The sequence below is a fragment of the Acomys russatus genome, chromosome 21 (genome assembly GCF_903995435.1).
Source record: "Acomys russatus chromosome 21, mAcoRus1.1, whole genome shotgun sequence".
Lineage (NCBI taxonomy): Eukaryota > Metazoa > Chordata > Mammalia > Rodentia > Muridae > Acomys > Acomys russatus.
In genome coordinates this window covers 60495107-60510560 of record NC_067157.1, presented here as the reverse complement: position 1 = coordinate 60510560, position 15454 = coordinate 60495107, and the positions used below count along the sequence as shown (strand labels likewise).

At 38.7% G+C, this 15454-nt stretch overlaps 1 protein-coding gene across 1 annotated transcript; it reads right to left on the bottom strand.

Moving 5' to 3' along the window:
* Positions 1 to 4486: 4486 nt before the first annotated feature.
* On the bottom strand, positions 4487 to 5422 carry LOC127205189 (olfactory receptor 2J3-like). The gene has a single exon (XM_051164369.1). The coding sequence runs from the start codon at positions 5420 to 5422 to the stop codon at positions 4487 to 4489; it is 936 nt and encodes a 311-aa protein (XP_051020326.1).
* Between the last annotated feature and the right edge of the window lie 10032 nt (positions 5423 to 15454).

Genomic DNA, 15454 nt, shown 5'->3' with positions numbered 1-15454 from the left:
AACTCTATAAAATGGCTTAGAAGATCTAAAACAATTTAACTTTTTAAGCTCTTTTAATCAAATCAGGAATTCCATAATCAGAGATTAATTCATCTGAACAACAGTACATCATCTACAAGATCCTGTAGGAAGTTTGTTCAAACAGAGTTGGTCAATATCCAGAAAGTGACAGTTCACACCAATGCCAGATATTGTATCTTTTTGGTTTTTCGAGATGGGGTTTCTCTGTGTAACCTGGGCTGTCCTGAACTCGGTCTGTAGACCAGGCTGGCCTTAGACTCACAATGATCTACCTGCCTCTGCCTCCCTGAGTTCTGGGATTAATGGCAAGTACCACCATGCCCAGCTCTAATGCCAGATTTTTAGAGAGATGCAGCAGTGTACAGTTGATGGGGTTGTCAGAGGGTGCCAACAATTCTGGGGTGCATCACAGTATAGACCTTGCCAAATACTGGAATGCTTCCAGAGATCTTTCATGTCTACTGAACTCCCTCCTATCAATGGCTCTCGATATCCTGTCAGAGACTGAAAGTAATTCTTGGGGTGGAATCATGGTATAGACCTTGCAAAATATCAGATTACCTCCTAGAAAACCCACATGCCTAATAAACTCCTTTAACAGGATGGCTGTTGGCACTTTAACACCCAAAAAGAGGTTTCTCAGCAGGCTTGGCTAGAGCAAAAACTATGCCCCAGACCTTAGCCTCTGCCCTGAGAAAAGAAAGCTCTGGAATGCACCCTCCCTACAGGGTTCAGCCTGAGCTAGCTACATTAGGGACCTACTTCCGATGTAGCCAAAAAGGAGGCACTGGTCCCACAGATACTGCAGCCAGAAACTGATACTGGTTCCATAGCCATTGGCCTATGGATGTCAAAATGCTACCATGGAAGCTTGTCCTTTGTACCCAGCCACTGGAGGCTCAACCAGCAAAAGAGCTTTAGACAGTTCCTTCACCTGGTGGAGTACAGATGGTTCTTATATTCAGTAGCCTGTCCCAGCCCAGGGTAACACTACTGGTCTGTTTTAACCTCATGCTCGGGCTACATAGTCATAGTGCCAACTTCTGTCATGGGAGGCTTCAGACACCTTCCTCTTCATATGCTGGAGAATAAACTTTACTTGTGAGGTCTAGATACAATCCACCCTGATATCAGACTTCATTTTACCATTCTATTAGCTAAAGGGACAGTGACTACTTTCAACAATTTCACCTATGTCTTAAAGCATCCAGAATGTGTTTTATGAATATCGGAGAGTATAATGTGGTATATTAAGGTTGATACAAGCAAGTTCAGAATGTTAGATGGCTAAGAATGTGTTTCAAGTTGGTAAATGCAAGTTATGAATGTAAGAAGGTCTAAGAAAATCTTCTAAGTTGGTAAATGCAAGTTGTGAAGGATAAAATTTTTAAAAAGATGTTTCATTAATCCTGTTGTTATGATATTGTATTAACTGTTCAGAGTGTTGACACTGATCAGTAGATCTCTGATTTACTCATCCAACTATGGTAAAACGTTCCACTATATGTTGCACTATTGTATTTCCTAGCTCAAATTGTAAAATTTCATTTGGTTTGTCTTTTTCTTAAAATGTCTCTTATTGTGTTAAAAATTATATACCTCCAGTCTTCTGGACAGAGGGAAGAAGCTTCTCTTTAATAATATGTGTTGATGCCAAAGTAAGCCTTTTCCCTTCTACTCTACAGGAGATTTCTTACTTACCCATGTTACCATTCTGCAGATGTCAGAAAGATCCACAAGGCTTCTGCTTTTCCTAAGCTTACCACAAAGAACATTTGTGCTTAGAACAAAAAGTTCTTTTCCTAAGCCTCTGCTATGTTATATATTTCCTGCCTTTTCTACATGTGTGTTTCACTGCCAACTTCAATGATGATGCTAACATGTCTAAAATTTATCTCCCTTTATGAATTTAAAAGGATTTTTATAAGCTATAGAAAATCCACCTCTCAGGTCAAATGGAATCTAAGTAAGTACTTGCCAATCCATAGTGTAAGTTTCCTACCTATCACCTATCTCTGAGGATGGAATTCCTCCCCTTTTCCCTGGTTTTGCAGCTCCTCTAACTACCTGTACACAATCTTTCTACACTCAACACCAGCTGAATTCCCCCTTCCTAGTAAATGCTTCCCATTGTCCAAGAGACTGTTGACACCTTTCTGGTGTTGGAGGGGAGGTACCCAACCATGGTCTGCATGACTGTGGCTGGTCCTTTTCACTGACCTACAACTAGGACTATTCCCTCTGGGTGAGACCTCTGTCACAGTCCACCAGCTCCCAACCCCACCACCTCTGTTTGGCTTCTGAAAAATCCTGGTGAACTAGGTGGCTATGTCCCCAGTCTAGCTCAGCTGCAAAGCTGTGCTATTTTGGTCACTGACCAGCACTGAGGAGTCACTGGAATAGTCTATGTACTTGTCTTTTGAGTCACAATCAGTTTCTGGGGAGGTCCTAATGGATTACTGGCTTTACCTCCCCATGAGACACAGTCCATGCACCACTTTGCCAGGCTCCTCTGGGATGCCTTCTGAGAATTTCACATCTCTGTGCCCACATTAAAGGCTGCTAAGCTTACACACCTCTGTAAACAAATATGGACAAATCCAAAATCAACAACAACAGAGTAAAATGGAAGGAAGTTCCCCATGCTCAAACCCTTTCATTGCTCTCACAAAAATTTCAAACACGATCAGCATTGTCTCTCTCCTTATTTTCAAGCCTTTTCTCCTTGCTCTCCCAAGAGTTTCAAATGTACACTTAAAGGAAATTTTCTCCCTATCCTACTAACTTTGTCTTCTGCCCACATATATGTTCCAGTATCCTGCCAAACTTCCTACATCCAGGACATACTCAAACCAACTACCCAGAGTTGCTCCAGTCCAACTGCACAAATAATGTCAGCTGGACCTTCATTACCCCTCCTAGTCACAGATGTTCTCAGACCCTGGACAGCAAATTTAACAACCTGCTCTTTCAAGGCATAGCCAATATTTCAGGCTTTTAACCCCCAGTCACCAACCTACTGACAGCAGGAAGCAGTCAAAACATTGATTACTTCACCCCTTATCCATTTACGTAATCCTGAAATGGTGTGCTGCAGACCCAGAACAGTCCAGGTTCTCCCAGCACTCCTCAGTCTCTATCTACTGCAGGACATGGCTGACATATCCTGCCCTCTACCCTGAACTTTCAGGACCAAGTTTTTCCTTTCTATTCACTGTATAATCTGGACATTTTATTGCTATTGCTTCTCTCTCTCTCTCTCTCTCTCTCTCTCTCTCTCTCTCTCTCTCTCTCTCTCTCTCTCTCTCTCTCTCTTTCCCTTACAAAGCAGCCAAAAGCTGCTTCCAATGAACCTACATTTATATATTTGAACCTACTTTACATAAAAAACAATCAAACATCCTCATTTTTAATTATAGGAAAAGGGAGGAATATTAAGGTTGTGCTTCAGTCTGCCTACCTGTGATGTCATTGCCTATCTGCCATGGGAGTGTCGGCCTACCCAAGATTATAAAAGGCCAAACCCTCCTCATGTCTGTCTCTCTTAACCTATCTATCTATCTATCTATCTATCTATCTATCTATCTATTTATTTCTCTGTCTCTCTCTGTGTGTCTCTGTGTCTCTGTATCTCTCTCTCTCTGTCTCTCTCTGTTTTTCTGTGTCTCTTTCTCTGTCTCTGTGGGGGGGGGGGCGCACGTGCATGTGCACGCGCACTATGCCTCTTCCTCCCTTTCCTTCTTTCCCTATGTTTATTTAATAAACTACTCCATCTAACATCTATCATCTGGCATCTTATTTTCTCATTTTTAACATAAAACATTTAATTGTGCATTAAAGAAAAGATACAACACAGAAACGTTCTGCATTGAAAATAAAAGATTAAAAGATGCATTATAAATATTTTTAATTAGCTGGTCATGGTGGCACTTATCTTTAATCCCAGCACTTGAGAGGTAGAGGCAGTTGGATCTCTGTGAGTTCAAGGCCAGCCTGTTCTACAAAGCAAGTTCCAGGACAGTGAGGACTACATGAAACCCTGTGTCAAAAAAAAAAACAAAAAAACAAAAGACTTTTTAAGTTGCAATGTTTTATTTCATTAGAAATTTAAAAAGCTGATCTTTCAACCAGCAAATACAAGAAATCTCTTATCATACTGAACAAATTTGCATTCATTAAGTTATAATCTGAGGACAGAACATTGCTGCTTTTTAAATATGACTTTTAATAAGGCTTTGTTCAAGAAAAGTTGTCTTAGTCAGATACAGTCTATTTATATGCACTATAATACTGTGTGAGTCTGTGAAAGAATGAAAACAAGTCTTACCGCTTGAGTAGCAGGGTGATTAAACAACGGATGGGCTGGAGAATGTTGGGAAAGAGATGCACCATCACACTGCTGAGGTCACTAGTACTCAGGATACTACCGACCTATGCACCATCACACTGCTGAGGTCACTAGTACTCAGGATACTACCGACCTATCCATCAGTCTTCTTACTGCTCCTCTGACATCTTTGTTTCTCAGAGTATAGATGAGAGGGTTCAGGCTAGGTGTGACAACAGTATAGAAAAGGGCAATAAACTTGGCTTGATCTTGAGAATTTTCTGTCGGAGGCTGAAGATAAATGCACATGGCCGGAATGAAAAAGAGCGACACAACCATAATATGGGCTCCACATGTCCCAAATGCTTTCTGAAATCCTGTGCTTGAGTGCATCCTTAGGACAGCCCGAGCAATAGCACCATAGGAAGTGAAAATGAGGATAAGAGGGATGAGAACAAAAATGGAGCTGGCCACCAATAGAGTCATCTCATTAGCTCGAGTATCAGCACAGGATAACTGAAGCAGTGCTGGGACTTCACAGAAGAAGTGATCCACTTGGTGATGCCCACACAGGGGAACCCAGAAAGTAAAGAGAGAATGTAGTGCCGAGTCCATAAATCCACATACCCAGGAGGCTGCTGCCAGCATGTGGCAGAAACGAGGATTCATGAGGACAGAGTAATGCAAGGGTTTGCACACAGCTGCATAGCGGTCATAGGACATTACCACCAACAGAACGCATTCTGTGGTACCAAAGGCAAGGACTAAATAGAGTTGTAGCATACAACCAGCATAAGGTATTGTCTTCTGTGGACCCCAGAGGTTGAACAGCAGCTGAGGAACAGAGCTAGTGGTGTAGCAGAGATCCAGAGCAGAGAGGTTTGAGAGGAAGAAGTACATGGGTGTGTGCAGGTGGGAGTCTAAGTGTGACAGGACAATAATGAACAGATTGCCTGTTAGTGTTGCCAAGTAGAAAATTAAGATCACCACAAAAAGAACAACCTCCAGGTGAGGCCACTTAGAGAAACCTAGGAGAATTAAGTACTCTTCAGAACTTGCATTGATATTTTCCATACTAATTTACTTTCTCTTTTGTTTTGTCTTCACTTCAAAGAAAACTTGAGTGCTAAGAGGCATGAAGAGTATAAAGAGTCATTGAACTTATATCCTATGAAATCAAAAGAAAAATCAGTAAGAGAGACAAAAGTATCCCGTTTGATAAAAGCCTAACTATAAATTATAAAATGATTGTTAAATGACCTGAATGGATGCAAAAGTCGCTAATGTATTTCCTAAGAAAAATGTTATTTGCATTGCCTATGCTATCTTTTTATAAATTACTTGTTAATCATAAAGTAATCTTTCTTTATAGTTCAGAAATCTTGCTGATGTCTCCATAACCACATATTGTCAGCTTATTAGAGATAGCATAAAACCAGTACTACATGGCTGCTAATGTGATATTTAGAAATATATTGCTGAAGTTTTACTACTGTAGAGAAGACACAACTAAATTCTTGTTTTGAAGAAACATGAGGAAAACTCAGAACACAAAATATTTTTCCTGTACTCTACAAAAATGTTAGTTATTATATAAATTAAGATTGAGGAGTTGATCACAATAGATTTTTAAAAAGCTGGTGTGCAGATGACCACACACTTGAAAAACTAGCACAAACTGCTCAGAGACCTGGAAAAATTTAAATGCTGACTTTGGTAATTTTGCCCATTTTAATTTAGTTTTAGCTTACATTTAAATTAATTAAAATTACATTTTAACTGTACAGAACTTTCATAATCATATTGTTTTTAGAAAGAAATATCAAGAAACACAGGTAAAGAGAAATGCAGCATGTTTAATCAATGGCCCAATGTTCCAGAAAAAAATATAATTGATGATTTATAGTTAGATAAATAATCATAGATAGATGATAAATAGATAATAGACAGATATATAGATGATAGGTAGATAAGTAGATACATGATAGATGATAGATAGATAAATGACAGAACATAGATAAACAATAGGATATGTTGATGTTGATAAATTTTGGTTTGATAGACAATAAATATAGGTTATGGCAAAACTTTTCCAGGAAAATGTACATTAGGAATCATTTCAAATATGAGACAAGTTAGTGTTACTTGTTCTTTTTGTAACTATTCTCTAAAAGTTTTCATAGCACAGTGTTAATGAAAAAGAATATGAAATACGTTTATATGTATGTAGATGTTTGCATCTTTATAGAAAAAAATCACTTCCTGAGAATCAAGTTCTCATTCATTCTAGGATATCAGATGTGCAATAGTTAATTGAATAAATATCTAACATAGAATGAGGGAAAATTATTTCCATTCAACAAATTGTCATTTATAACAAAAAAAAATTGTTTAAAATTTGTTTTCAGTATTTTCAAATAGTTTCTGCTTATGTGATAATATAGCCATCCTGGAAAAATGAAGTTATAAAGAGACACATAGTGTCTCTTACTTTACCTTTCAGATTATTGAAACAATGAACACCAGGAATTAGAAATTTCCCTGAAAATGTCATGCTTTGAAAGAAAAAGTGCCAGTCTATGGGACAATGTGTATCCCAGAAAGAGATTTCACACAGTTCTAACAACTCATCAAACCACCTTAAAGGACGAGGCTGAAGCCCAGACATAATGAGTCAGAAGTGTATGGAACTACACCTTGACCTAGACTGCTTGGCCCTTTATGAACATTCTTTCTCTCACTTCAGGGCTCTGAACACTGACTTGAGAGTGTTTCCTGGGTCTCTTGCCCCTCTTCACAGTATGACCACACTGACTCAATCTTTTTATTTTCCTTCCACTTTTAATTTGGCTTTTTAAATTGGCTTATTGAGGATGGATAGTGGAAAGATGATTTGTGGTACATTTTGTTATTCCCAACTCTGGTAACAGTAAGTAAATTACTTAAATATTGTTTTATTTGAAAAAATCTGCTTATGTGGTAATAGGAAGCACAATTGCAGTTTTAATAATCTTACAGACATGTGAGAGAAAAGCAACATCAAACTCAGAAGTTGTTATGTATGCAGGGAGATATATATTATACCTCAATTACATGTGCCTACAAAAAGAAATAACTTTATTTTCTAATATATTTACTTGCATGATGGTTGTTTATGTTAGAAATATAATATAAATAGATCATTTTAAAAGAGCCACAGATTATGGACATATTCATGCACGAGTAATAACGAAATGACAAAGCTAATAAAACTGAGTGTCTGGATGAAAGGATACTAGAATTTGCTCTAGAAACACATTATATAAGAGAAAAGTGTGAATTCCAAAAATGGGTGGAGAAAGACCACCGACCCAAACCATCATGGACAAAGTAACTACGACAAGCAATTAATTCAAGCAATACTTTTGTATTAGTGTATACAAGCTGCTTCCCCCTAAAGTGGGGTTTAAAATGTCAGCCATGGATGTGAGAAAGACGAAGCTTTTATATTTCAAGAGTAGAAGTGTTCCAAATAAGGGGTTTGGCAGGCAAAATAGTCAGGTTTACAGAAGCGAAACGTCCTAACAAGTTAGTCATAATGAACTCCTGAAACAAAGATACAGTTGCAAGGTGGAAATAATAACAGGTAGCCATAACAACTCTTTTGAAACTAGAGTAGGGTTGTAATATGTTTATTATCTTTTGAAACAAAGACATAATTGCTGTTCCTGGAACAGTCAGTACAGAATCCTTTGTAGCTAAGGTTACAGGTAGGGAATATTGTCAATCCTTTAGAAACAGAGATTTAATCATAAACACAAACAGAACCTAATTTGTCTCTTGGGAGTTGGTCTGATGATTTGTATTCTGATGGTAATTACTGGTTCCCATGAAATAGTTGCTGCCCAGCACATTCTCATGTATACCTGTCCTTGTTGTATAAACCTTGCCTAAGAAATTAATTATGTTACCAATAAAAAGCTGATACCTGGGCAGGGCCTGAGGAAGGAAAGCATGGTGAGGGTTCATGGGCTTTAGGAGAGAAAGTTCTGGGAGAAACAGGCAGGTGTCAGAAGAAGAAAGGGAATAGCAGCCAAAATGTGTTAGCTTGGAGAGGAAAACATGGCCAGATTGATATGGATGGAGGAAAGCAATCCAGAATAAGCAAATGTTTATGGAATTGTGGATGTGAGGTAGCCCAGAAAGAAATTATTAGAACAAATGACATGGTGTGGGGCCTTGAGAGCTAAGGATATAGCCCAGCAGGTAATATCTGCCATGCCTTGGGTAAAATAAGCCTATTCTAAAATCTATGAGGTGTCTTGTCTTTATTGATTATGATAGTGGGTTAGATAATATTGCTCTACTGGTTACAAGCCACACTCTTACAGGGACTGCCTCAGACATGAACTCTGGTGCCCCCAGGTTTATAACTTCTCCTTGGTAGGGAGACCCCAGTGGCACACAGAGGAAGGGAAGCAGGCAATCCTGAGGAGACCTGATAGGCTATGGTCATGTGGTGGGGGAAGAGGTACCCTTCTGTCAGAGGTCTAGGGGAGGGTAATTGGGCAGAAGAGCAAGAGAAGGTAGTAAAAGGAAGATAAAATCAAGGGGATAACAATTAGGATGTAATATGAATAAATTATAATAAATTAAAATTTTTAAATTAACATTTGTCTTTATTATAAGATAGAATTTAAGCCAAGATGGAGGCAGGCTGGTTCTTCATAAGAAAACTAAGTCCAGTGAGCACATGCAGGAGTAAAGGGGGGCTTGAGGAAAAGACAGAGAAGAGAACTGACATAGGTGATGAGGGAGAAAATTATCCATGCTACAGGATGAGCTGCTATCATTGCAATTTGTCTTTTTTTTTTTTTCTAGGAAAATAAGTGTAAGCATGGAGCCATAAAGAGGCCATTGAAATGACTGCCCCATGGTTAGGGAGGAAGATTTTTATTGTAGATAAGGGAGAAAGAAGCTCCAGAGGCATCTAGAAGAGTTCAGAGCAGAGAGGGAAAAAGAAGCTGACTACAGCCATGGCCAGGGCTACAGAGGTGGGTGTCGAAAAATCATGTTGAGTGGAAGGCATCCTGTGATGTGGAACAAGCTGGGAGCTTAGGGTAAAGGAGGAGGAGAGAAAGTCCAGGAGGCTAGATGGAATTTGAAATACATAACAGATATGTGTAACTGGAACCAAAGGAATCTGGTGGCTAGCATGGGCTTTGATATGTAAACACAGGTGTATGTTAGGGAACTGGCCCTTGCTGGTAGATAGAAACCTCACAGGTTGCTCAGGAATGTTGCATGTGACCTTCTATCTCTCCACCTTGTAGTCCTTCCAGTTTGAGCTGAGCCAAGATTGTCATTTTGAGGTTTCTTTTGGAATTGACAATCAGTAACATAGTTTTTAAATTCTAAACATAGATTTGAATTATTGCACTTCTTGACTATCCCCTAGAGAAACAATTTCACTTAATATATCATACTAATGAGTCTGATATTAGTTTGTTCTAAATAAACTATTTTAAAATAGTCCCATCTTGGAGGTTACTGCCATTTAATTAAAGATGGAAATTTTCTAAAAGATCTTTTAAAACTTCTCCTAGAATGGAAACATATCATGGTGGGTTTGGGCACAGTTTCTGTAATTGCTTCCTATGGTACACATAATTTTCTTCTTGCCTTTGAACAAACCTGCCAAAAAGAAGCCTTTTCTGCAAAGACTGACTGATGGGTTACAAGTGCAGCACTGTTGGGAGAATGTAATGTTGCTGGCCCAGAGGCTAGTTCCGTTATCTTAGCCTAGTCTTAGTCCTCCAGAATAGTCATTTCCTGTCTATCTCTGTACCTAAACTAACATCTTGACTAGTAAATAGGATTCTTTGAAATCTATTAACTTTTTAGGCCACTACCTCTCACCAACCTAAAAGCTAAGAAGGCCATCAGATAGCATATTATGCCCCCAGAACAGTTCTTCCACTATTATTATAACCAGCACCTCTGATGTAGCCACCAATGTATTTTAATCTTTCTTTTCTTTAAAAGCTTTCTTTTTTCTGTAAAATTATAAAACTTCATGAAACTACTTCCACACTAAAATATAGAATGAGGAGACCATGGTTATTCCAAATGGATCCAGAATAAATTAGCTTTTATTTCCTTTAATAGAAGAGCTATGATTTTTGTATCAACAGCCTCTATGAAAAAGTACTTTAACTAAATAGAACAAATAGTGTCTGTGAGTTATCTTTATGCATTAATGAATTCTTCTAAGGACAGCTTAGCAACAAATCTTTTAAAAAGAAAAATTCCAGATGCAAATAAAAAAGTAGAAATTTCTGGCATAATTTCTTTGTACTGTAGGGGTAGAAAATGAAGTTACTTTTTGTTCTATGGGTAAGTTATTTTCCCTAGGTGGAAAGTATGTGCTATAGAGTAAACAGTTGTGACTGCCCCCCCCACCAGCACTGACAGATATTTTTATATTCTAAGCCTATGGTTCTTATATATAGTGACCAATGCCCATTGTTGTCTTACCTCCCAATCTCTCTCCTGTGACGGCTGGTGTTGGTGTTCTTGAGAGCTCTAACAGCACCTCCACCTAATTCTTCTACAGAAGAGAGAGCTCTGAGGGCACTAAAGTACTTCTTTGTTTCCAGAAAGTAAAAGTCTGTACTTCCAGTGTATCAAGAGAGAGGTCTTATCAGAGACCAAGAAGAACTGGTTTCCTTGACTGTATCATTGGGAGTGTAAATCCCAAAGAGCCAATTAATGTCCTGCAGGGACTTGTGCAGGTTACACTGTTTCCCAGGAATGTCCTCCCCTTGACGCCACAACACTTGAACCAAGATAACAATGAAAGTCTGGCCCAACCACCCCTCTGAGAGAGAGGATGGATTATAATGTTATAGCTTAAATCTTCCCTGAGTCCTCGAAATGTCAATAGCTAAATCTGACAGACATGGAATTAAAAATACTTGACATTAAAGCTGGATGTCCTAAAATTTACATCCAAAGCTTAAACTTCAATATAAAATTCAAAAGTTTAGTATAATGGTGGATTTCATAATTATTTGTTGTTAAATTGAAATTCTGATAATTCAAAGTAATTCTTAGTTAAAAATAAACACAACAGAAAAAGAAATGAACTGAATGTTTTTGGCCTTTCTTTGTGTGTCATCTTATATAAGTAAATAATTTTCAGGAAAAAAACGTGTTATTCCAAACAAAACACTGTAACACAAACTTGTATGAAATTTGTGGTTTTCTCAGTTTTCAAAATCATAGAGTATTAGTATTGTTGACATAAAACTACAGCACCCATCTTAAAGGAGACACAGAGAGTTTATTCTGGATACATTTTGAGTGACCACGGTCTGAGAACACAGTGAAATCAGTTTCATGGGGTTTTATATTTTTACAGCAACAAAGCTTTTAAATCAAGACAAAATTAGTTACAACAAGATAGTGGATGACATCTGATGACATTCTTAATTTTCGGATTGGTGGAAGCTAGCAGTCTACTAAATTAATAGATTCCAAAAGTTTTTATCAAAGGTGGCATTTTAAAAAGTATTAAGATAATTAGAGTTTTAAAATTTATGAAGTAAAACGTATTTATCAGTTTTAATATATGATCACAATACTTAAATTTGTCACTGCGCATGTACATTTTAATCCATCACCCGAAAACTTAATCACATAACAAAAACAAATTGAAAAAAGAGAAGTGAGGTGGCCACATTCAGTTAAAAATATTTTTTACATAAACAATATATACAACAATCAAAAACATATTTTAAAAACAGCTATAATAGACACAGATAATGAATTATGTGAAATTAGGTAATCTGGTTCAGGTAAAAAGTTGTAGAAAGTGTACAATTAAAGTGTATAAGAAAGTGTAGTAAAAAAGGATAAAAAGGTGAAGTTTGTTGAAAAAGGGTAGGGAGCTACTGAACTACAGTTATGTCACCTTGTGAAATCATTCCAAAGAATGCTGGAATTCCTGTGCAATGTGACCCTGGGCTAAAGGTTAACTGATCATTTAACTGCTGTCTCTCTGCTTCTGTAATCAATGCTTGCTTGCTGCAGATGTCCAGACCTGCCTTTCTGTATATGTCACAATTGTGTTTTATTTTTCCCTTAAAACCATGAGCACACTGGAGGTTGAGGCTGCTTCTGGCTCTCTACTCTGTTTAGAACAGTTCCTCTGGTGGTCACATATCTAGGGACTATTTCTCTTCAGGTATTCCTTTGCTGCAGAACATTTGATCCCAATGTGATCCTGAGATTGTGAACTGTAAAAGCCTGTCTTTTGTTTGGCGTGGTAAAGGGCTAACACACACCTTTAATTCAAGAGCTATCTATATACAGGATTTAAGAAATTTAACCCTAGGTCAGGAGGCGAAGCAAGAAACCAGCTGACAGGGATTAAAGTCATGTGTAGAAGCAGAAGGGTGCTTTAGATCTTTCGGCTTTAAGTCTAGCTTTTAGCTCTTTGGCTCTTAGCTCTCTAGCTCTTGAGTTCCTCAGCTCCTTGGCCTTTGACTTTTTGGGCTCTGAGCTATCAAGCATTTGGTCTTGGGGTTCTTGTCCTTTTCCTCCTGGGATGCCAACTGAGCTAGTGAGCCTTTTGGGTCTTTTCTATTGGGATGTGAGCAGAGTAGGGGGGTCAGCTGGGTGCGTTGCCTGCCTTTCTGAGCTAACAGGTTTTCCACCATAGCATCTAGTTCCTGAGTCTTTATTGGTAAGATAGAACAATCTGGGATATTCATTTTAAATAATACCCGTTGACATTTGGAGGCCCCTATTAAGGCCTGCTATTTGTAAGAAAGATGAATATATTCTGTTTAGTCTCCATCTTTGTTTATAGGGTGAAATTAAGTTCAAATTTTTAACTCTGCTTTCTAGAAATAGTTATTCATGCCTAACACTCTGAAACCCTTCCAGAGGGTCAAGCTAACTTCATACTATGGCTCACTTGTGTCATAACCCATGCTCTGTTACCTCCACACTTGGCCACACTCTGGTGGTACTCTGGAAGACCCTAACTACCCCTCACTCTCCTCACTTAAGGATAATCAGCCTAAAGGTCAGTTGATAATACTTTGTCTAGTTAGGCAATAATGAAATATGGTTTTCCTATTTTTAAAAAAGGCCACACTAAAAGCAGGTCAGTGTCATATTTGGGCTCACAAATCCACTCTGTGTCCCTAATCATGATTAGTCTTGGGTTGTGCATTTAATAAGCCATCCATATCTGACTGAGACCAGAGTCTGAAGAGCTTGTGCAGCTATTTTGGGCTACAGCTTCCCCAATGGAAAGATCTCCTTGCCCTGAAGTAGGGTTGCTTCCAAAAGCAAGGACAACAGTTGTCAGTCCTGGAAGAAAATACCAAAATGCCATTCCTCAGCTGCAGGAATTGATTAGATCACACCACTGTCCCACCTAAAACTTTTTTGATGGATTCTACTTGTATATCTATCTATATCTGGAACCCCTAGAAGTAAGATAAATCTAGATTTGGGGTTTAAAATTAAACCTAGGTTTCAGGTTTCTGGTCTGTCTGGGACACCAATTAGGTGACTTATGGGAAAAGCTGGACACAGCATAAGAATTCCTAAGTGCAGGGTTGGGGCTACTATGTTGCTGCCTACCCTCTGGATCTGGTTTGTATTGATGGCCTCCAATCAGTGTCCTGTATTTAATGGTTTCATTTTTCTGTCTCTTCCACTTGCATCTGTTTCTGAGCCTCGCATAATCATTTCAGTTACAGACAGACACAGGAAACCAAACTTCAGAAATGTTCTTTCCTCATACTTGGGTGTCACCATCAACTTACCTGATCTCCTACCTCCTGAGTCTCCAAGCTGCCTCTAGCTGCTTCCTCGCTAATTAGCTAGCTCTGTGTCTCAGCTCCTTCCTACAGCTTACCCTATCTTTAGACATGGCTAACTTCTTGTCTCAACTCATCTTCCCCTAGGAACTGTCGGCCCAGTCTCTCAGCTACCTGATCTGATACCTGCTCACTACTGCTTCTGAACTGTGCTCAGAGTCTCTTATCTCTGAACTTTCTTTGTTCTCTCTTGCACTGGTCCTTCCATCTCATCATTGGACTCAGTTTTTCAGGGATTCAGGTGTCTTTTTGGTATAAATAATAGTGACATAGTGTTTTATGCTCTTCTACTTTAATAAAAAGCTGTCTTTGGAGTTGGGTTATGGCCCACCTTCTGTCATGTCAAGCATGCTTATTTAAATGTTTTCTAATTTTTGTCCTGCACCAGGCAGGCCATATGTCACTGACATGGAACAGAAAATAAAGCAAACCAGTCCTGGAAAAGATGCTATGTGGTTTAAAACAGCTAAAAATTGTAGGCTATTTCCAGTGGAGATTACTGCTATGTATCTTATATTCCTTTTGTTTTTATTTAACTCTCTAAAACTTTTGCTAAAGTATAAACTTTATCTCAAGATTTTTAAGTCTATTCTGTAAACTCTCTATACCTCAATATTTATAACTTTATTGGGTATTGTTCCTGACCCACGGGTTCAGTTATTTGAGGAGTGGCGAGGAGGGTCGCGACCTGTGAATAAAGAATGGATGAAAGAGAGACACGAGCCTAGGAAAACTTTGCTTATCGAGGGCCATTTATTGTAGGGGGTATCCAAATTTATAGTAAGCTTCTGAAAGGGTGGGGGTGGGAAGGAATGCAGTGGAAAGTTACAAAATCTTCTGGGCCAGGCCCAAGGACAGCAGGTGTGGAGTGGGGCGATTATACAGAAGTCTCGATACACCGAATGTTCTCTTTCTCAAGGTCAGGCTGGATCTTTGTGATAGCCAGGCAGAATGATTATCTCAAGTATGCAGACAGCTGTGGCTTTCAGCCAGCAGGGCCTCTCAGCCACTGGGGCAGGTCAGGCAAGGTCCTATGGCTCCTGACAGGGTATGATTAAAATACATAAAATCTGCAACAGGCAGTTAACTTAAAACTTTTATTGAAAGGGTTTATAAGAGACTCCTAGTATCAAGGGCCATAGAGACTAAAAAAGACACCCACTAACTAGACAAGTCTCCTAGTAGAGGAAGGACATCAATTCATCCACAAAACTTCAACCCAAAGCTC